The sequence below is a fragment of the Bombus huntii genome, unplaced genomic scaffold, assembly GCF_024542735.1.
Source record: "Bombus huntii isolate Logan2020A unplaced genomic scaffold, iyBomHunt1.1 ctg00000052.1, whole genome shotgun sequence".
In the NCBI taxonomy this organism is placed as follows: Eukaryota; Metazoa; Arthropoda; class Insecta; order Hymenoptera; family Apidae; genus Bombus; species Bombus huntii.
In genome coordinates this window covers 1,755,537-1,778,071 of record NW_026099316.1, presented here as the reverse complement: position 1 = coordinate 1,778,071, position 22,535 = coordinate 1,755,537, and the positions used below count along the sequence as shown (strand labels likewise).

General features: G+C 39.9%; 2 protein-coding genes across 2 annotated transcripts; one reads left to right on the top strand and one right to left on the bottom strand.

Moving 5' to 3' along the window:
* Nucleotides 1-16,272: 16,272 nt before the first annotated feature.
* On the bottom strand, nucleotides 16,273-17,874 carry LOC126875700 (uncharacterized). Its single transcript, XM_050638589.1, has 4 exons — nucleotides 17,822-17,874; nucleotides 16,927-17,272; nucleotides 16,781-16,842; nucleotides 16,273-16,344 (listed from the first exon to the last, which is right to left on the bottom strand). Exons 1-4 carry the CDS (start codon nucleotides 17,825-17,827, stop codon nucleotides 16,273-16,275), a joined length of 486 nt encoding a protein of 161 aa, XP_050494546.1. The 5' UTR covers nucleotides 17,828-17,874.
* Nucleotides 17,875-19,803: 1,929 nt separating this feature from the next.
* On the top strand, nucleotides 19,804-20,453 carry LOC126875707 (uncharacterized). The gene is made up of 2 exons (XM_050638597.1): nucleotides 19,804-19,861; nucleotides 20,105-20,453. The coding sequence occupies exons 1-2, from the start codon at nucleotides 19,818-19,820 to the stop codon at nucleotides 20,451-20,453; spliced, it is 393 nt and encodes a 130-aa protein (XP_050494554.1). The 5' UTR covers nucleotides 19,804-19,817.
* Nucleotides 20,454-22,535: the final 2,082 nt, after the last annotated feature.

Sequence of the window (22,535 nt, the reverse complement as noted above, 5' to 3'; positions counted from 1 at the left end):
GACGCGCAATTTGGGATAGCGATTGCGATCGAAATCCGACCCCTCTCGAGAATCCTACGGAAAGAGAATTTCTTTCGCAGTGGTTGGTCTGGCCGATCCAAGTTTCGGCGCGCGTTGTCGCGATGCCTAATCGCTGCGTTGCCGATCGTCGTTGCCATTGGAACGCGCGGCGAGCGAACAGCCGTGAGTTTGCTCTGTACACTCGAGGCCTGAACTTAAAGGCTTAACGACCTGTTTGCCGTTGCAGCTCGGCAGAAACGAATCTTCGGCGTCCGCCCGAGCTAAACCAGCGAATATTCGAGCGGCCTGCCTCGGAACGGTCGCTGAATTTCTGCTGAAAAATTAATCAACGCGGAACGTAAATCGCCAGTGATAAACACGTGAAAAACCATGCGCTGATGATGGGGTGGGGGGGGGGGGGGTGGAAAGAACGGCAACGGCAACGTTGTTGCCAAACGAATGTAATGAACGGGCAAATACGCGTTTGTTTGCAAGTACCCTACGGCGAGCAAATAACGTTACGCGAAATACGCGGCCCGGTTTCATCCTGTGTCGTCCTTTTATACACACGCGTGAAAAATTTCGCGGAAATTCGCACTGGCGACGCAGAATCGGTGCGCGGAAGAAATCTGGCCGACTCCTGTTAATAAATTTCTTTCTTACAAAATTTACCCGTGGACCGCGCTATCCAGCCGCCCGTGTTTCCATCTCTTCGCCAGCAATTTGGCAACAGAGTTTACGAAAAGTTACGGGCGCCGACTGGAGAGAACGGCGAGACCGGTTTTTCTAAAATAAAACGATCCTGCGAAATATACGCGACGAGTGCCACGGTCAGTCTTGGAAACTCGAGTCTCCGCGAAATCTCCTTCCGCTTCTGGCTATACGTACAAGTATATCAACGCGCGCCTTGCAACGCGTCTCGTGCCGTTTTTCTCCTATTCTGCTTGCACGTTTCTCAAAGAGAATACCTAATACCAAGGTGGCCTTCGCTTTACGCGTCTGTGCGATTCCCGCGATGGAAAAAACGTCGCGCTGTTCAGCAAACCAGCGTCCACGCAACGACAATACGTATACGACGATGCATAAATCAACGAATGTTCGCGTATAGAAACTTGTAAAAAAAATCCACTGTCGAAAAATAGAAAAATTCGTACTCGTGCAAAGATCAGCGGGAAACGAAACGTTTTTCGACTCGTAACCAAGCGTTATAGTCACAGGAATGTAACGAAACGGCGCGCAAACAACCGACGCGAAACCATCGTGACGCAAAAGCATTTCGCGACAGGGAGCGCGGGTCCGACCGTAGCGAAAAAACAGCAGCCAGCCCGCTGTCGTTTCACCCAATGGGGGGTTGTATCGATATATCGAGGCAGCGTCGCTGAAACCTGCTGGTGGCAGAGAGACAACGATAAGGGCCGCCATCTATCGACCGTAACAGCCTCCTTTTGTATTAACGACGCTGTTCCGACTGTAATTGAGAGCCTCTGTACTCCGGCCCAACGTCGCCAGGTTATTAAATCCCGGGATATAAATCAGTTAATATTATCCACGCGCCGCTAGCTCGCACTCTTTTCTTCGCCAGAGAAATGGATTTTCCGCTAAACTTAAATTGCTTAGCGATCGCCGGATGTGAAAGTTTTTTCGAGTCCGTCGATAAAGAGCTTCCGCGTACAGCCGACCCGATCAACGTACCATCGACACGCGACAACTGCCAACGATTTACGACGGTTACGATGGTATTACCTTTTCTCCACGATACTTTTCTTTTTCTTTCTCTTCTTCCGCCGTATTTGAGTTAATCACGATGGTTGGTCGCTTTACGTCATCGTGTACGAGGGACACGCCGAATAAAGTTTGTGGAAAATCATTACTCCACGGATCCTTTTCATCGAGTGTTCCAAGATAGCCGTTAGTGGAATTTTCGACCTCGTTTAAGACCCATCAACGAGCTGAAATCTGCTCGCCAACTTTACTCGGAATTCAATGCTTTTCAATTACAAAGATTTTCCGGTTAACCGTTCCTTAATTAAACATGTAACTATACCGAAACGTTTAAATTACCTTTTGGACCTGGTATACAGGTCAAAGCTACTCCAGTTTACTCTGCTTTTTTCAGATCGTCCCTTTCAATTTCGCTGCGCGGAACGTCGGGAAAGGAACTCGAATACGAACGACTATTTCTTTTCTTGCCCCTCGATATCCGCACTACGCACGCGTTCGTTACGCGTTCGCGACCGTTGCCACGTATGTCTTCTTCCAAATATTCGACGGAAGGATGTAGGAAGCATGTCGGCCTTACACTTTTATGATATGGCGCTTTGTATCGCGAAGCCATCGAAAAGAGTTCCGTCGTCGAGTCCCGCCACGAATATATGGGCGGTGTAAAGCAGACCAGTAAACAGCTACATACCGTTTTATACGAAAGTCCCAAAAATGGTGGCGAAAATTACTTTTTTGCGGATTGGAAATATCAACAATAAATTCTTACTTATTATATAACGCAAACCAGAAGAAAAAGAATAAAAACAAAATAACGCATTTGCAATTCGTACGTCGCTTGATGGGTCAATTAATTGGGCATTTTCGTGACGCCGACCTCAAGAATACTTCATCAACTTCTGGAACAGCAGAAAGACTAAACGGCCTTTTACATGTCATTCGGCGAGATGACACAGAAGGAAGTAAAGATCGTGTGGTATGTTGTAATCGGAAAATCAAAGGTAGAAGAAGAGAATCGATGTACTATTATGCCACTCGTTTGGTTAAACCGGCCCTGCATACACGCAATTGCTTCGAAAAATACCACACCGTGCAAGTATATGAAAGGAGTCATAAACGTAGCAAAAGTAAGTATCTTTTCCTGGATTTTGACAAAAGAATTCTGTTATATTCAAACAAAGTCCTAGTTTTTATTACGCAAATGTTTTTTCGCATAGAATTAACACCAATGAATAAACGGATAACAGAAGAATTAAACGAAGTGGAACTAGTACAGTGCATAAAAGTACTATTGAAATCAAGCGAAAACATGAAAAGATCGAATTCCGTACCCGGATTACCTATAGAAATCATGTCTATAGAAATCATCTAAAGCACAAAAGATAAAAACAAGAAAAAGGATAGTAACACGGGGAACCAATCATCCTACAAAGAATTAGTACATTAAAATAAAAGATCAAACGCAACGGTGAAAAATTACTAGCGTTGCTGGAGAAGAAAAAGAAGAGCAGAATAACAGAGGAACAAAGAGAGTGAATACGAAATTAGAAAAGCTTTCCACAACTTCATAAGAAACTACTGGAAATGTAGAATGGAAAACATATCCAAATAAAAACCCAAAGAACTTTCACCATCGATTAACTGCGTCTTCCGCCCAAAAAACCACAACATAAGTGATATACTCTGACACAACCAGAACGGATACAAATAGGAATTCATGAAAGCCGACATGTACCGTCACACAATTCGACGAAGACAATAATATAATCATTATCGATAACCATGAGATACTAAACATACTAACATAGAGAAATAACATTTATTGTCTGGATGGTTATAAAGTATAAGGAGAAAGCTTAGGATATTGGCAAAGACGACTGAATTCCAACTGAAACATTCAGCATATACCGAATGGGAAAAACGGTCAGAGTCTACTTGGGGGTACGTGACTGCTGGGCCGCATGGGCACGCTCCGCGTTACATAGACGAAACCTTGAGTATCTCCAAATAAAGGGCCTAAAAAGGCTAATTTGGGAAGTCATAAATTAATCGTCTATACTAAGAGCACGCATTGAAACAGTCCACACACAAAATAGCCACATAAGAATATATCAGCATAACTAAGTTGACTGTTACGTCGCGTAACACTCTACCTAGCCGAGGCCACACACCGAAGGCAATATGGCAACCAGATGTCTTCGGATACTCGCAGCGTATCCTCCATAGTTTCAAGGACCTTCCATAAATTTCACAGATTTCCTAGAAAAGGTCCTTCAAACGAAACAAACATCTGGTTCGGAGGAATTTCTAGAGACTATTGTCTACCACGGCGAAAAAGGGAAAGGTAGTATTTGTCACGTACGCTGCAACTTTCCTCCCACTAACCACTTTCTCTCGAGGGCGGTTAAGACCCTGCGTCTAACCAATTGAAAACGAAGCCTATTCCCTCACTCTCCTAACACGAATCGTCACGAACAAATCCGATGGTCCCGTGCGCTAGACACACCCGATCCTTAGCTTTCCTCCGAGACAGCATCGTCTACCAAGAGTACTGATTTTACATCCTTCGAACGGTCAACATCCTTCCACCCGGTATACACACCCGTAGATCAGTCACTCATCTCGTACATACGCATCAGCGTAACTATCCTCGTTATAAGTTGTGGAATAAACGGTGAAATATAACTTACTACTGTGTCATATTCATTCAACCACCTCTGTTATCCTAACCGAAACAGGGGAACGACTACTTCGCGGCGTCGATTCACCGAATCGTAGCGAGAATTTACGCCTCTCGCTGACGCGTTTTCCTCGCGACCGCGTCTCTCCGCGAACGGTCGTAACATTGACAATCCAGATTTAATTCTATCTGACATTTCCACAAATTAAAATAAGTTAGATCTAACCTTCAAAAATGAACAATAAAAAAAATTATCGAATTTGGTAACATTGATTTAAAAGAACCTACCTAACTATATTTACGCACCTTTCACACATCTACTCCTGCAGCATAATATTTAACAATTGCCTAAATGCCAATTATTTCTCCATTCTGGAAAACAAGAAAGGCAGTAGCATTAAAAAAAGAAGGAAAAGCAACAGTGATTCTGTCAGCTATACCGATGAATTAGACTCTTACTCAACATTTATAAAGTATCCGAATCTATGATAAATAACACTATATACATTGAAAATAACCTAATTCCGGGCACCCAATTTGGCTTCAAATTTAAACATTCAACGATACATGCAATTACAAAATTCATCATATATCTCTTGGGCAAGAGACGAGAGTGATTGCGTCGAAGCGGTGTTCATAGATTTAGAGAGGGCATTCAACACATTCTGGCTGAATTTCTTTCCTTAAGCTCGAAAAAGAGAGCTTCCACACCACGTAATAAAAATAATTTGGAAATCACAAATTAATATAAGCGAATTCAAAACAATTCTATTCGGGCCGTACATTTCCAAAATATCAGATGCAAAAAGCAATTCCGCCTACACGATATCTACGATACAATAGCAACATATCCATTCCTCACAAAAAAGTCGTTTGCTATTTAGATATACATTCGGATTTCAAATCGAACAAACACACGAATCTACTGCAAACAACTAAATAATAAAGTAAAAATATTCTGCTGCAAACTTCTAATAAAGCTGATCCTGATGTACGGTTGCCCGATTTGATTTAAACAGAAAAGCCAAATTGGTTCAAATGTAAGTGTCTGAGATCATACTCAATACATATTTAACCATTATATACCATTTATAGGTTTTAGATATTTTTTGTACAGTAATATCGAATAACAAAACTAGTTACTTCAGCAAACGCTCATACCACATTGAGTACACTCGTTCTCGCATTCTTCTCCTGAAGAAAGGAAAAACAATATTGTAGAAAAGTACCACTTTTGTAGCGACTTAAATTCAATCATTAACTGAAATGTTAAAAATGTAAATCCGACACAAAATATTGTATGGCTACGTCATACCGTCGCGTAACGGTACTTTTGCCAAAACCACATTCCAACTGAAATTCTTTCTTTATTAAGAATATATACGTGTAATATGTATTTTCTCGGGCAATAAATGTTATATATATGTCGGGTTCACATTATGACTAGGGTTAGGGGCGTGAAACGAATCTTCATTTGGATTAGACATTTTTGTTATGCAATATTTACTACTGCAAATAGGATTATTACAGCATTTGACAAGTAACCGTGGTAATTAGATACTCGAGAAGCCAATGACAATGATCCTAGGTTCAATAACGAATCCGCGGTCAGCGGGATAACAAAATGCCCTTTTTTTTCAAAGTCCAAGTTCTACTCAACTTGCTTGTCTACGGTACAAGTATTACTAAACTAACTATTTGTTAAAAAGTAGAATATTCACCGAGCGTAAAGACGCTATGTAACTCGCTGATGTGACCTCACGAGAGAATAACTTTCCGTCGTGATGATGCTGCAGAGGAAATCTATGATGGGGTGTGTCGCAGAACATGAGATCATCGGATTCGCGGAGAGATGCCTTCGTCCGGAAAGTGAGGGAAAGTGACGTTGAGAGAAAGTTGCTAGCAGGAAACGTCGTTCGTGAGAAACATAGATTTCCCCTATCTTTTCGTAGTTGGGACAAAGACTGTTTGTCTGTTTGAAGGACCTTAGTTAACTAAATCTTGAGATTTATAACGGGTCCTCAGGCTAGCTGAACATGTACTGTGGAGATGAAGAGGGTCTGCATGTCGTGATCCACGAACAGCAACTGTTGGAATGTTTACTGTCGAGTGCCACTACAACTATTTTTTTTTTTTTGTTGAGGTTATTTGATGTATAAACAGAGAAAGTCGTGGATAAATTGTAAGGTAGATAATATATTTTCATACAGAAGTGTAATTATAAGTAAGAATACAATTTGAACTGGTCCAAATCCGCACGCTAGCAGTGTTACCCTATAACTGAAAACCCCGAAGCCAACGTCGCCTGTCTACTGTTTAAGGTCTGCCTAATTTATCGCGATGTAAATTGTAGCGCAAATAGCGATAAAAATAATGAAGCAATAACATTCGCAGATGACCTACTAATATGCGCGAGAGACAATAAAGCTTTAAAATCCAAAAGCCATCTACAACAAATATTGGACATAATGTATGGCTATTTATGGACAGTAGAAATTAATATAAACAAGTAAAAGAATTTTATTCTAGCTGTACATCTCCGAAATATCAGGGACAAACTACGATGTACGCAGCTATGTCAAGAAATTTCGTTTATACGACAGCAACAATAACAACCAACCATTGTTTCCTGCAATGGAAACACGAATTGAAGCCTAAATTGAAAAACACGATTTCAAACTACTTGCCCAGGCTGTTGTTTTAGAATCATCTCGTTATCAGTCCAACAATTGCAGAACAATCACTGAGTAGACGTAAATGAAATTGATAAATAACGAATTCTTTGCAATAATAATACTTAATGAACAAAATGGAGACATTTTGCAAATGGGTCCAGTCAATGGACTACTCTTAAAAGATGCAAAAGGTTTCATCTCGATAGCTCGATCCAATCCAGAATAACTGATGAATTTGTATACATAAAAATTGGCTTTTTGTAAAAAAAAAAAAATAGTTTACAAAAAAGAAATGGAAAAATATTTTATATCTGAACCAACGGAAAATTATGTCTTACAAGGAGCAAAAAGTGTCATTCCGATTGATCAAGCCGTTTCCGAAAAATCGGTAAACATAACAAAAAGATAAATATACATGTCGAATTGAGACATTTTCCACCTTTTCCAATGTCGATGTCATGAAATGTAAACCTTTTTTCGCATTTCTAGCAACAACTTCTAAGTCAGTACTGTGTACTAAAATAGCACCTAATATATTTGATAATATAATTGATTAGTTTCAATTCCATTCTTTTTAAACAAAAAATGCTATTGGTTATTTCCAATTACTGAGTAAATCGCTTGTCATGAAAAACTGCGCACTACTTGTTTTCCTGCAAAATTCGAAATCCTCAAAACCTTCAATAATTTGTTCATTTCAGTGGAAACTAAAATATCTCTTTATTGACATTTTTTCGTATAGAAGAACACAGTTCCCGTCAAAATCATTTTTTCGCTACTTTAATTCTTAATGAATCAAACAAATTTCGACATGTACCTAACCAAGTATTAATTACACCGAATCAATGAATGATTATGCCAGGACTTGAAATATTAAACTTGCGAGTATCACGAATTTCTACTCAGAGAAGGTGAAACGTAATATGGCGTTAGAAAAACACTATTCGTCTGCCAGGAAGAGATAACTGCATCGGTATAAACATTAAACTGAAACCACAGATTCTACACGCGTTTGCCTTTTTCAGGCATACATCACTAATGTTACCTGAAGATAAATTCTCGCCTACGCTTTCTAATGCTTTACGCTTCACTCACTCTCTCGTTGTCATTACTTGAATACAAACACAGAATAGTATTCTTCCCTAATCTTCCAGAAGAACAAAAATGATTTTTAATAGCGATACGTTACAATTTATAATCGTACGTCTATTACAACCTGTTGTTTTTATTTTAAAACAAACAGAAATACATACCTTATCCAAACATCAACGATATTTTATCAACAAGTGACGGTTATTATATCAACTGAAATTTTGTGGTATATTTACTTAACACGCAAAATAACAAGTCATCTGGTGGCACCAATTGATATCTACTTTTATTTTATGCATTTCATAGTAAAAGATCATTCGCATTTATATATTAACCCAAATATAATATAATCTTAAACCTAAATTTACTAATTGTGGATATTTATTGACAGATGGTAATTTAAAAATTCATATCCATACTCCTTCCTATTTTGCACATTTTTTTGTTTTGAGAGGAGAGGAGAATGCAGTTACGCATAACTAGGTACGTTAGCGCGCGCCTGGATTATGCGGGACTTGGCAAGATGATAGCACCTCTACCCACCAAAAAACCCCTCCTCTGTCTCTCTCCTCTGTCGGTACAAGAACCAACCCTGGAACCACCTCTCGGCATTACTTCAGGGTTGGTCTTCTTACTGAGTGTACCTCTCATCTTATTATGATCTTCTTCTAGTTAATCCTCTCCTTCTTCTCTCCATGTTCCTCTCCTTATCTTGTCTATCTGATTGAGCTATCATTTTCTTTCGGCAAAGCCCTTGGAATCTAGCCCAGTTCTCCTCGCTATTGACGACCACGTCGATTACGTTATTGGTTGCCAGTATTTCGCCTACGTAATTATCCAACAATGTACTTCCATTGTCCCATCTGGGGCAATTGAACAACGCATGCTCTGCATCTTCACCTTCGACATCACAATCCCAGCATCTTGGGTGTGTCTCTTTCCTAATCGTTCTCTATTAAAAATGCAGGCGTCGTCAATCAGCTTTCTGGTCCAATTATCTTCTCTGCAATAGAGCTACTCTTCCCTTCATCTTTTATTCGATCACTATCGACATCTTCGGAATGTTATTGTTTTTCCGTATTGCTAGGGCTTTGACACATATCGGTGTGGCATAAAGCACCACCGACTCCCGCACTCCGTAATAGTTTCCTAACTGAGTCGGTGGGCCCATTGACGTTCGGCAACGATGTCCTTGTCACAGACGAAATTCGAGCAACTGTATATAACAAACCGAAATTCCGAACGCTTTATCGCGTGTGACCGTCCGGTCAGCACCCGTTCTCAGCCGCCTGAGTGGCATTCGATCACTTCAGCCGTTCTCCGAATTTTACACTAAGTATAAACAAAACCTTCTCCCACTCCAACGATTGGAAGAATATAAATGCTCCCTTCAAAATCATTCAGTCAGTCTAATAAAAAAATTCTTAACTAATCCAAGTATCGAAAGTGTATCATCGCGAACCGAAAAAATTGTATAAATTGAGTAAAAAATAAAAAGAACTTAATCTCCTTTTCGGAAATTAACAAGTTCCTTATTTTTACCTTAATTTTACACGACATTTTTGGCGATCCGTGCCAGGATCTATTCACTTCAGTGCAAACGAAATTACGATTTCGGCGTACGCGCATCATTGAAGATCGAAGGATCAACGGACCCAGTGCGAATCTTTGCTACTACGAAGGCCTGCAGCAACTTTCAACGTTCCACTACGATGAAACTAGACGAGAGGACTACGGTCAGCGCAGAGCAACCCTACGAATAAGATTCGGAATCTAGAACCAACCAGAGAGGAAACATCCCTGAGACTCCTCAACGGTCATAGCTACTACGGTAAGCTGAAAATCTGGATTCATTTTCACGATACCGTGTGAGAAAACCCAGTTTCTCAAGCGCTTCGAGTCCAAATAGCAACAGTAGTTCAGACTCAATAAGCTCAATTAGAATCATGCCCACATCACGAAAAGACAAAGTCGAAACTATTGAAACCGTTTCTACAAACGGAGGTACGGACAATTCGATTCGTGCCATACTCGACGTGATACAAAAACAAATTGAAATTCTTGCGCAACGTGTAGAAGAGACACAACGGACGGCCGACAGTGAAAATAAGAAGCGTGCAGCGGAAATAGAACTATTAGGCAAAAATATCTCTAAAATAAAAATAGGACGCGACGCTACTACAGAACTAGGCTCCCTTATTACTATGGACGAATCTGTTGCCGCGAGAGATAGAACTTCCCCACCATGCGTTCCAATTCGAACAGAAGAAGGCAACCATCCCTCTTACGAAGACCGTCCACCGCAATTCGCCTCTCCGAGCTTACGGACCAAAGACGCGATAGTATGTATTCCGCAATTAAACGGTGAAGACAATATCGGAGTCGAAGAATTCATACGCGAAGTACGCGAATTACGAGCCATGTGTAGCGAACCCACGCTATTATTAAAAACGATCAAAATCGGGAAAATCGCGGGTAAAGCCGCAATGGCCATCTGCAATATACCGATATACGAATACGGACACCTGTACGATGCCCTAAGACGAAACGTAGCCACCCAAGACTCTGTTAGAGAACATCAAGACCAGCTACGCGAAACGAGACAGCGTCACGACGAAAGTGTGCAAAGTTATATCATCAGGTTCCGCAGAGCACTCAATAAGTTACAATACAGTATAACGAACGAATACCGTGACGAAATTACTAGACGAGCTATGAACGACAGGATTTTAAAAGACTCCGTGATCGATTTTATCCGAGGCCTGAAAGGCGAAATAGGACAATTACTACTCGCCAATCCACCATACAATATCCTTGAAGCCGAAAAGAAAGCCACCGACATCGAGCGATTCTTCGGGGAAGATCGAAATCGACGACCAAAACCAATAGAACGATTACGACTCCCTGAGCAGCAACGACTAACAACCAATAATCCTAATCCGATCACTAAAAAACCAACTCCAACACCCAATCCAATGCCAAGAAGCTTCCGACAAACCGAACAAATACCACTTGCCCAAAGGACACAATTAAAATGCTTCAAATGCAACCAGATCGGACATGTCTCCAGTCAATGTAAAAATTTTCGAACACCCAGCCAATTTCCGAGACCACCAGCAGTCCACAATCTCGAGACACACAAGGAAGAAATAGAGAAACCAACAGACCAGACCTACGAATTAACGCCACAACGGGAAGACTACCCACAGTACTTTTACGATCCGACGGACAGCGACATAAATTCCTCATTGACAGCGGAGCAGGAATTAATATACTCAAGCGAAGATGCGTATTACGACCAAGAATAACAAAAGAACGGAAATTCTCGATGGGACACTCTAAATTTGAAACCAACGAACACGCTTTGATAAAACTATTTGGCAAAACTCTAGAATTTTTTGTGGTAGAAGACAACTTTCCAATTATAGAAGACGGCATATTCGGTTTGCCAGCCCTATCTAAATTCAAATTTGAACTCTCGAATCATTATTGCAACAGGAAAACGACGTACCTCCAAAACAAGCAGTGTCAAAAACAGTCTACCTGGAAGGAAAACCGACAACGATATGCTTTATCAATTGTGGTGAGTGCCCAGCCAAAATGACTAATTTTATCGAAAATTCAAATACGTACGATCAAGTCTCCACGTTTAAAGATATAGTTAGACTTTCGCATATAGAGAAAACCCTCCGTGAACCAATCGAAAAGATATTGCTGTTCTACCTCGACGTATTCAATCTAGAGACCGACTTATTACCATGCACTAACCTTGCTAAACACACAATAACGTTAAAAGAAAATAAAATCATTAACACAAAATCTTACCGACCGCCTGAATGCCATAAAGAAGAAATCAAACGACAAATGGACGAAATGCTACAAAAGAACATTATAGAACCATCTGATTCTCCTTACAATTTACCAGTCTGGGTAGTACCAAAAAAGGCAGACGCCTCAGGGAAACAGAAATGGCGAATTGCAATAGACTTCAGAAAAATAAACGAACTAACTGACCAGGACGCATATCCATTACCTGACATAGACGACATACTATCCCAACTAGGCAACGCAAAATTCTTCTCAGCCCTCGATTTATCCTCCGGATTCCACCAAATCCCAATGGACATAGACTCTAAAAAGTACGCAGCATTCTCCACACCACAAGGACACTATCATTACAATAGGATGCCATTCGGTTTAAAGAATACACCTGCAACATTTCAACGCATGATGGATACCGCGCTAAGAGGACTCATAAATAAACATTGCTTCGTATATTTAAACGACATTATAATATTCGGACAGTCGATTGAAGAGCACAATAGCAACCTCGCGATAGTATTGCAACGCCTACGCGAACTCGGACTCAAAATACAGCCGGACAAATGCGAATTTCTCAAACCAGAATTAGAATATCTTGGACATATAGTAACCGCCGAAGGTGTAAAGCCAAATCCCAAAAAATTAGAAGCCGTTAGCAATTTCAAACAGCCACGTAATCCCACAGACATCAAATCGTTCTTAGGACTAGCAGGTTATTACCGTAAGTTCATAAGAAACTTTTCTAAGATCGCGAAACCATTGACCGAACTTACAAGAAAGGAGACATCATTTCATTGGACAGATAAAACCCAGGAAGCATTCCAGACATTAAAAGACAAACTCTGTTCATCACCCGTACTAAAATTCCCAGACTTTGCGAAACCATTCACATTAACGACTGACGCCAGTAACGAAGGTATAGGTGCAATCTTATCACAGGACGGACATACATGTTGTTATATCTCGCGAACTCTAAACCCACCGGAACGAAATTATTCCACTACAGAAAAAGAACTTTTAGTAATAGTATGGGCCGTGAAACGCCTCCGACAATATCTGTTAGGACAGAAATTCCTCATCCGAACCGATCACCAAGCACTAAAATGGTTACAGAATTGCAAAGACCCCTCATCACGCTTGACGAGATGGCGACTAAAACTAGAAGAATACGAATACGACATAGAATACACGAAAGGAAAAGATAATACTGCAGCCGACGCACTATCTAGAATACATGTTCTGACCAGACGACTCGAAAATTTGAACATAGAACTCGATAAAAAATATCACGATTGGGAAAAATCTACCGACGCGTTACCCAAAATTCTCAAAATGACTCCGAACCGTAAATCTTTCTATCAATTATCCAAAACAGAGCTAGGAAATTACGACAGAATCGAATGGTTAACTAAATTAAACGAAATTATTCATATAAACGAAAAGATAGGTATAGGCGACGACAGTTTCACAGAGACCGAAAAGAACGCGATCAAACAAATTTTATTATTCCTGAACGACACTGTAAAAGAATTAAATTTTGCATGGGAACCAATTCAAACATATAGCGACGAAGAAATAGACGAATTATTGAAAGAAAATCACGATTTAGTAGGACACCCCGATATACAAAAGACATACGACCGCATTCGTGAACGGCACAGAGTACCAGATTTGATGAAACGCATACAACAACATATAGAATCATGCGACACCTGCCAAACATCTAAAACTACACGTATCAGACCGCGCGAAGAACCTTGTATCACCGACACACCCCTCGAACCAAACGATAAAATTGCTATGGACTTATTAGGCCCACTGAAAAAGACGAAAAAAGGCAATCAGTACATTCTATCCATACATGACGAATTGACAAAATACTTAATACTCGTACCACTAAAAACTCAGCAAACGGAAACAATTTGGAACGCACTCTTGAATCATTACATTTACATCTTTTCCGCTCCAAAAAAGATATTAACTGACCGCGGACAGAATTTTATATCTAGTTTAATGCAACAGTACGAAGACGCGTTCAAAATCAAACATATCAAAACGACATCCTTCCACCCACAAAATAACGGATCGTTAGAACGGACACACGCAGTAATAACAGACATGTTAAAATCGATGCAGCGAAATTCGGATGAAGAATGGGACGATCAACTTAACTTTGTATGCCTTGCATATAACACAATGATACACGACTCTACTGGTTACACGCCATTCGAACTCACATTCGGACACCAAGCCAATCTTCCCTCCACAATATCCAAGAATCCCCAACGCACATACGCAGACGAAGTCACGTTCCGCAAAAAGGAATGGGACTCTAGACTCCGACACGCTCGCGAAACATTGATCAAAAGTAAACAGCGATATCAGCGCGATCAAAAACGTAAAATTATAAAACCTCAATCAGTTTTCAAAGAAGGAGACTCCGTTTTAATACATAACGATCATAAAAGGCATAAACTTGATGTGGAATGGTTAGGACCGTACACGATTGATAAGGTATGTACTCCATACTATCTGATTCAAGACAAAAAGATACACGGTAATCGTTTAAAACCTTACTTTCCAGGTCGACGCTCCTCTTTGCCGGAATAGTATCCGCGCAAATAAATATTACACCATTAGAAGGAAACTCTGTATTCGTAGAAAACATAGGAAAAGGATATTTATACAGCGACACTGCCAATGTAATAGTAGGATTAGACACTAGCGACATATACGAACAGATAAGCGCAATAGAATCATATAAATTAACAATAGACTCACGTGCAATCAGCAAACAATACGTCGAAGAGTTAGGCGGATTACAAAATCGCATCAATAACCTAAAACAACTCGCAAAACACTTGAAAGCGTTAACACATACCCGGAGCACACGAGGTCTGCTTAACATCATAGGTTCCGTATCGAAAAGTCTGTTCGGGACTCTCGACGATGATGATCTTACGCTCATAAACAAAAATATGGACAAACTATTCGATGATAATAATAAAATCAAGACCATAATAGCTAATTAAACAGCACTTATTAGAAAAATTGTAAACTCAGAAAACCTAAACCACTTAGAGAGATCATATAGTGATATATTAAAATTACAACAGCAGGCAAATATCGATAGATCTATGCTTAAGATAATCATGAAAGTCGGCACCGCGATGCAAACTTTACACTTCCAATTAGATGAAATAGTTAACGTCATGATATTAGGCAAACAAGGAATAATTAGTCCACAAATACTTGACCCCAATGAATTCATAGAAAATTACGCCAAGGCAATAGGTAGCCAGATGTACAACACCGCGATTTCTGCCAAAACCGAACATTTTCAATTCATACTCGACATCGGTGATCTTAAAATCTTCACAATAGATGACAAAATATTTTTCAAAATCATAGTACCTTTAGTCTCTAACACAGAATGGAACATATTACAAGTATATCCTATGCCGAGTAAAAGAAATGGAGTATTTTTGGCTCCAGTAGTCGAACATCAGATGTATTTAACTTCAGGTCTTTCATTTATAAACGCTGATATCGAGTATTTCAACAAACTTTGTAAGAATCGAGCCGGAACCACTATATGCAAACAAACACTACCAATCCATGAGAGAAATTCAAGAACCGATTGTCGCAGCGAAATAATAAATTTCAAACCACACATTGAACATTGTCAAATAACTGTACTTAAGATTGAAGACATTAGCTTTATACCGCTCAAAACTAGCAACTGTTACATTGCGATACCAGCAAATCCGATAGAAATAGACACAATTTGCCAAACGAAACATACCTTACAAAAACTTGACAAGCCTTCCATCATAAGAGCTAACACTTCTTGCGATTTATTGTACAAAGACGAACACATGCGTATAGGCGAAACAAAAAACGAAGTCATATACGAAATCAAAACAAAAACCCTAGCGCTCAAAACAAACGATAGTTTCACTCATCTATTAGATAAACTCCAGCGAGCACCGAAAATAATAGATAATTTACAAGGCTATAAAACAACGATCGATAAAATAGGCGACGAGATAGAAACTCTTAATTTCGAACACAGAATTAAAAATATACAGTATTGGGGACTAACCACGCTCCAGATATTAGGGTACATAGCATTAGGCATACTAGGTATATATGGATTAAACAAAATAGGGGTATTCAAATGCATCAGGAAATGTATACCGAACAAATAATGTATCAATTTATTTTGCTGCCGAAATGAAACTGTAATCAACAGCCACAATGCGACAGCCCCACCAGTACCACTCACCCTGGGCTCAACACCCAACATCTATATTCCAACCAACACATACCACTCAGATGAAGAGGAGGAATCAGCTGTAATTTTCAAGCCACGTCAAGTCCGATTCCACAAAAGTCTTCTGAAGAAAACTTGAGGGATCAAGTTCAATCTAAGAAGGGGGGAATGTCACAGACGAAATTCGAGCAACTGTATATAACAAACCGAAATTCCGAACGCTTTATCGCGTGTGACCGTCCGGTCAGCACCCGTTCTCAGCCGCCTGAGTGGCATTCGATCACTTCAGCCGTTCTCCGAATTTTACACTAAGTATAAACAAAACCTTCTCCCACTCCAACGATTGGAAGAATATAAATGCTCCCTTCAAAATCATTCAGTCAGTCTAATAAAAAAATTCTTAACTAATCCAAGTATCGAAAGTGTATCATCGCGAACCGAAAAAATTGTATAAATTGAGTAAAAAATAAAAAGAACAATCTCCTTTTCGGAAATTAACAAGTTCCTTATTTTTACCTTAATTTTACACGACATCCTAATCGCTCCTATTAGGGTATCAACCATGACACACACCTTTCCTAGATGTAATGAGAATTTTCTATTATTGTCCTATTGCACCCCAAGATACCTAACCTTCTATTTAGTCATCAACAGGTACTTGCCCATATTGACGTCCTTGACCTTGTGATACGATTTCCGGTAAGTAGAATCACCTCCGTCTTGTCTTGAGCTAATTTCAATCCAGTTTCGGTACACCACCGATTCTTCTGCTACTTCAATATCGGGCCTACCACCAATCGTGGGACTCCTCTGAATTTTCCTACTAGGCTTAAAGGGATCACCTTCCTCGTCTCCCCTAGTCTTCGGTGCAACCGATATGGTGACGTTGTCACTTATTCTGATGTCCGACACTATCCTTGGGTTTTCAATACTAACCGCCAACCTCTTGCTATTCGCCTTTGCGCCAGTCGCTGTTACTGTACAAGGGGGTGCCTGGGGTTCCACCTCCTAGCCAAAACCGTTCGAATGTATCCAATCATAACCGAAAGAACTCGCCAAGTCGTCAACAAAAAGCCAGTATAATAGAAATAAAAAATATATAACGAATAAATAAATAAATAAGTATCTAAGAGCAAAACATAGTTATATCCTCATAATTAAATATTATCTTAGAAATTTCTACACAGCTACAATAAACTAAATCTATCAAGCTAAATTTATATAACGCTAAAATAAACTAAATATATCAAGCTAACGCCTGCGCTTCAATAAGAGGCCTGATGATACATACGCAGATCACCGCATGTATAAATAGATAATATAGTAATAAATAAATAAACAACCAGCTAACTAAATAAATAAATAAATGAATAATAACTAAATAACTAAATAATAAATAAACCAACATAACTAATAATAAATATTAATAATAAATAAGTAAATAAATAAATAATATCAAAACAAATAATACATAAATAATCAACCAATAGTTAAATAAATAAATAAATAAATAAACGAGTAAAGTAAATAAATAATATAAATAAGAAACGCATATACCTGCATTCCCCAACCCACACGACGCCGCGTAACTCAAATAAAGCCTCCACGTACGCAGCACCCGTCATACTTATTTATTCTTATTTATTCACCAAGGAAGTTTGACTCGAGTGGCGAAATAAATAAAATAAATAAAATAAACGATATATAACTAGAACTCTGGTCGACCCGACTTTATTTCTTCGTAATAGGAACTTAAGTCGAGCCGGCCGTACATACCCTAGTGTGCTGCCCGTAAGGTGGCGACGCCACACATCGACGCGACAAACCACCTCGCCTGCGCATCGTTCGGCACCACGCGTACGTCCTGCCACTACCATTACAATAATGGCGTCAAATCTATCCACGTGCGCGTCTCGATATTAAAGAAAATCGCGTATTTCTTGTATCTCACGTTGTCGCGCAATGCGAGTGCTACATCACATCCAGTAATACTCAATAACAATTCTTACCCGCTAGTATAAACTCTACGGCGAATACAATCCTCTCCACGCCACGCAGGTGCTCGCCGAGCCCCTGTTTGCCAGCAGGAGCCCGAGACCCGCTGCCCAATCGGTAAGCGTCCGTCCCCGAGAGTTGGTCCTGGGATTTTCCCATTGCATAGAGTGGGCATTGAAGTCCCAGAGGACGAGTACCTTGCGGGGGAGGCATCTCCCGACGCACTCGCCGACCCGTTCCAGGAAGCCCCTGTACGCAGCCAGGTCGATGTTGGGGGAGTCGTATACCGCTACCACCATTACTCCACTCCCGTATGGTCTGGAAGAGCAGATCTTGCGCCCTTCTCGACCTACAGAGATTGCATTGGAGGAGGCGCTTGAACTACTCGGTCACCTCTATGGCCTCCTCCCGACCATCTGCCGCTGCTGCTTTGGCGGTTCTCCCTGGTGTCCTTTCCGCAGCTGCTGGCTCGCGGATTGATCTCCTCCTCTTGACTTTCGGGGGGGGGGGGACATTCCGCACCGCCCATCCTGTGATTGGCGGGCGTCCCGAGCGACTCGCACAGGGAGCACTTGGGAGCAGAGGCGGGACAGCCTCTGGCGCGGTGTCCGCTTCCGCCGCACCTGTAACACAGGTGCCCTCGATCCTTGCTGGACACGCATGTTGCGCGTACGTGCCCCACCTCCAGCACCTGAAGCACTGCAGGGGCCGCTTCGGGATGGCTCGAATCCTCGCGGTTGACCAGCCCAGGGCTATTTTCCCTGCCTGGGATACTTTCCGGGCTCCTGCCACCGGGCACTTGATCCAGGCAGACCCTAGGCCACCTCTGCCGCCGTTCTCGCCGACCTGAACCTCCGCGCAGCCGCATCCTGCCGCCGAGGCCAGTGCTTTCCGCAGCTCCTCCTTCTTGACCGAGATGTCTATCCCGGTATCTCGAAGCTCCGCCATCCAGGTAGGCGTGGCGACTCTCACCGCAGTTGCGTCTAGCGCCTCGGCCAGACGCGTCGCCAGCAGCGTCGCCAGCAGCGTCGCCTTTTCCCTGTTCCTGTCTCCAGGGAATCTGATGATGATGGCGCCCGTCATCGCCTTCTTCATCCCCACCTGCTCCACGCCGAGCTCCGAGAGCGGGACCTCCGGCTGCCTCGAGGACGTCGGCGTACGACATCCATGCTCCCTCGTTCAGCGTCAGAGTCACCGCGGATGTTCGCGGTGCGCGAGGGAGCGTGACCGCCTTGGGTGCCTGCGACGGTCCTCTGCTTGTTGCGGCGGCGCTCGCTTTCGCCGCGCCTGTCGTCCTGGGCTGGGATTGCTGCTGGCGTATCCTCGTCGGCGGTGCCACGTTCGCCCCTTTCCTCGCTGTCTCTCCTCCAACGGCGACGGCTGTCTTCCTCTGATTTTTGTTCTTCCGTCTCTTCTTCCTCGCCTCTACCACTCTCCACTCCCCACCCTCCTGCTCCCTCGGGAGTGTAACGTCAATTCACATCAGAGACCAGGCCACACACCACGGATAGGATGGCACCCAGATGTCTGCATATCCTCCCTCAATAGTCTTAGAGTAATGTTGTCTCATCGAAATTTGTTACTTTTCATCCAAACTCTAAGGTAAATATATTAAATTAATATACACAATGTATCCGGTTGATCTCAGACCACACATATATTTCGAAATTTATTTTTTATTTATGCCAAATTTAAATATATATTATTCGTTTTATATGATTAACAAACCATTCCTTATTCAAGTCAACTATATAATATTTTCTCTATTGTTGTGCATCTTAACTCTTATCATTCTAGTTGAAATTATAAATATTCGATTCAATTGCATTTTGTTCATAATCGAAGTGCCCCAGGATCAATGGATATTCGACGTGGAGACCGAATACTAGTTTTCTTGCCATTATTTCACGGTTATGCGTTCGGAATGATGAATACGGCAATAAGTTGCGGTGCAGCTGTGTACATAATGGGAAATTTCGAGTTAGAAACGTTACTCAGTTCCGTAGAAAAATACAGAATTACGCATATACCATTGGTCCCTCCAGTTTTAGTTGGTCTTGCGAAGCATCCAATGGTGCCAAATTACGATTTCAGCAGCGTGAGAGAGATCGTTTCCGGTGCGGCACCGCTTCCGCCGGATGTAAGTTTTTCGTCCAAACTACCCAACGTAATACGTTATAACGTTATTCTATAAAACGTAATACGTTATAACGTTATACCATATAACGTAATACGTTATAACGTCATACCATAAAACATAATACGTTATTACGTTATTCTATCTAACGTAATACGTCATAAAGTTATGCTATATAACGTAATACGTTATTACGTTATACTATATAACGTAATACGTTATAGCTTTATACTATAAAACGTAATACGTTATAAAGTTATACTATATAACGTAATACGTTATAATGCTACACTACCTAACGTAATTCGTTATAACGTTATACTATATAACGGAATACGTTATAACGTTATACTATATAACGTAATACGTCATTACGTTATTCTATATACCGTAATACGTTATAACGTTATACTACCTAACGTAACACGTTATAACGTTATACTATATAACGGAATACGTTATCACGTTATACTATATAACGTAATACGTTATAACGTTATACCATATATCGTAATACGTTATAACGTTATTCTGTGGAACGTCATACGTTATAACGTTACACTATATAATGTAATCCGGTATTCTCTTAGACGTAATGAGTTATAAAGTTATACCATATGTCGTAATACGTTATAACGTTATTCTGTGGAACGTCATACGATATAACGTTACACTATATAATGTAATACGGTATAACGTTATACTATATAACGTTAAACCGTTATAACGTTATTCTATAACACGTAATACGTTACAACGTTATACCATATAACGCAATACGTTACAACGTTATACCATATAAATTAATACGTCATAACGTTATACTATATAACGTAATACGTTATAACGTTATACCATATAATGTAATACGTTATAACGTTATTCTATAAAATACAATACGTTATAACGTTATACCATATGACGTAATACGTTATAACGTTATTCTAAGTAACGTCATACGTTATAAAGTTATACTATATAAAGTAATACATTATAACGTTATGCTATATAACGTAGTACGGTATAACGTTATACTGTATAACGTAATACGTTACAACTTTACACTATAAAACGTAATATGTTATAACGTTATTCCATATAACGTTATACTATATAATGTAATACGTTATACCTTTAAACTTTAAAACGTAATACGTTATAACGTTATACCATATAACGTAATACGTTATAACGTTATAGTATATAACGTAATGGGTTATAACTTTACACTATAAAACGTAATATGTTATAACGTTATACCATATAACGTTATACTATATAACGTAATACGTTATAACGTTATGCCATATAACGTAGTACGTTATAGCGTTATTCTATGTAACGTCATACGTTATAACGTCACGCTATATAATGTAATACGCTAGTACGTTATACTATATAACGTAATACGTTATAACGTTATACTATGTAACGCCATACGTTATAACGTTACACTATATAATGTAATACGTTATAACGTTATATCATATAACGTAATACGTTATAACTTTATACTATAAAACGTAATACGTTATAAAGTTTTACTATATAACGTAATACGTTATAACTTTATACTATAAAACGTAATACGTCATAAAGTTAAAGCATATAACGTTGTAGTATATTACGTAATACGTTATAACGTTATACTATACAATGTAAAAAGTTAGAACGTTATTCTATGTAACGTCATCCGTTATAACGTTACACTATATAACGTAATACGGTATAACGTTATACCATATAACGTAATATGTTATAACGTTATACTATAAAACGCAATACGTTATAACGTTATACCATATAACGTAATACGTTATAACGTTATTCTATGTAACGTCATCCGTTATAACGTTACACTATATAACGTAATACGGTATAACGTTATACCATATAACGTAATACGTTATAACGTTATACTATATAACTTAATACGTTATAACGTTATACCATGTAACGTAATACCTTATAACGTTATTCTATGTAACGTCATCCGTTATAACGTTACACTATATAACGTAATACGGTATAACGTTATACCATATAACGTAATACGTTATAACTTTATACTATAAAACGTAATACGTTATAAAGTTTTACTATATAACGTAATACGTTATAACTTTATACTATAAAACG

Coding starts and splice junctions, on each gene's coding strand:
- LOC126875700 (XM_050638589.1), bottom strand. Junction 16,843..16,926: donor GGTCAAGGACGTCAATATGG/GCAAGTACCTGT, acceptor CATTACATCTAG/GAAAGGTGTGTGTCATGGTT. Junction 16,345..16,780: donor GGATGTCGTGTAAAATTAAG/GTAAAAATAAGG, acceptor TGAAAATTACAG/CTGATTCCTCCTCTTCATCT.
- LOC126875707 (XM_050638597.1), top strand. CDS start 19,818: ATGTTGTCTCATCGAAATTTGTTACTTTTCATCCAAACTCTAAG. Junction 19,862..20,104: donor CTTTTCATCCAAACTCTAAG/GTAAATATATTA, acceptor TCATAATCGAAG/TGCCCCAGGATCAATGGATA.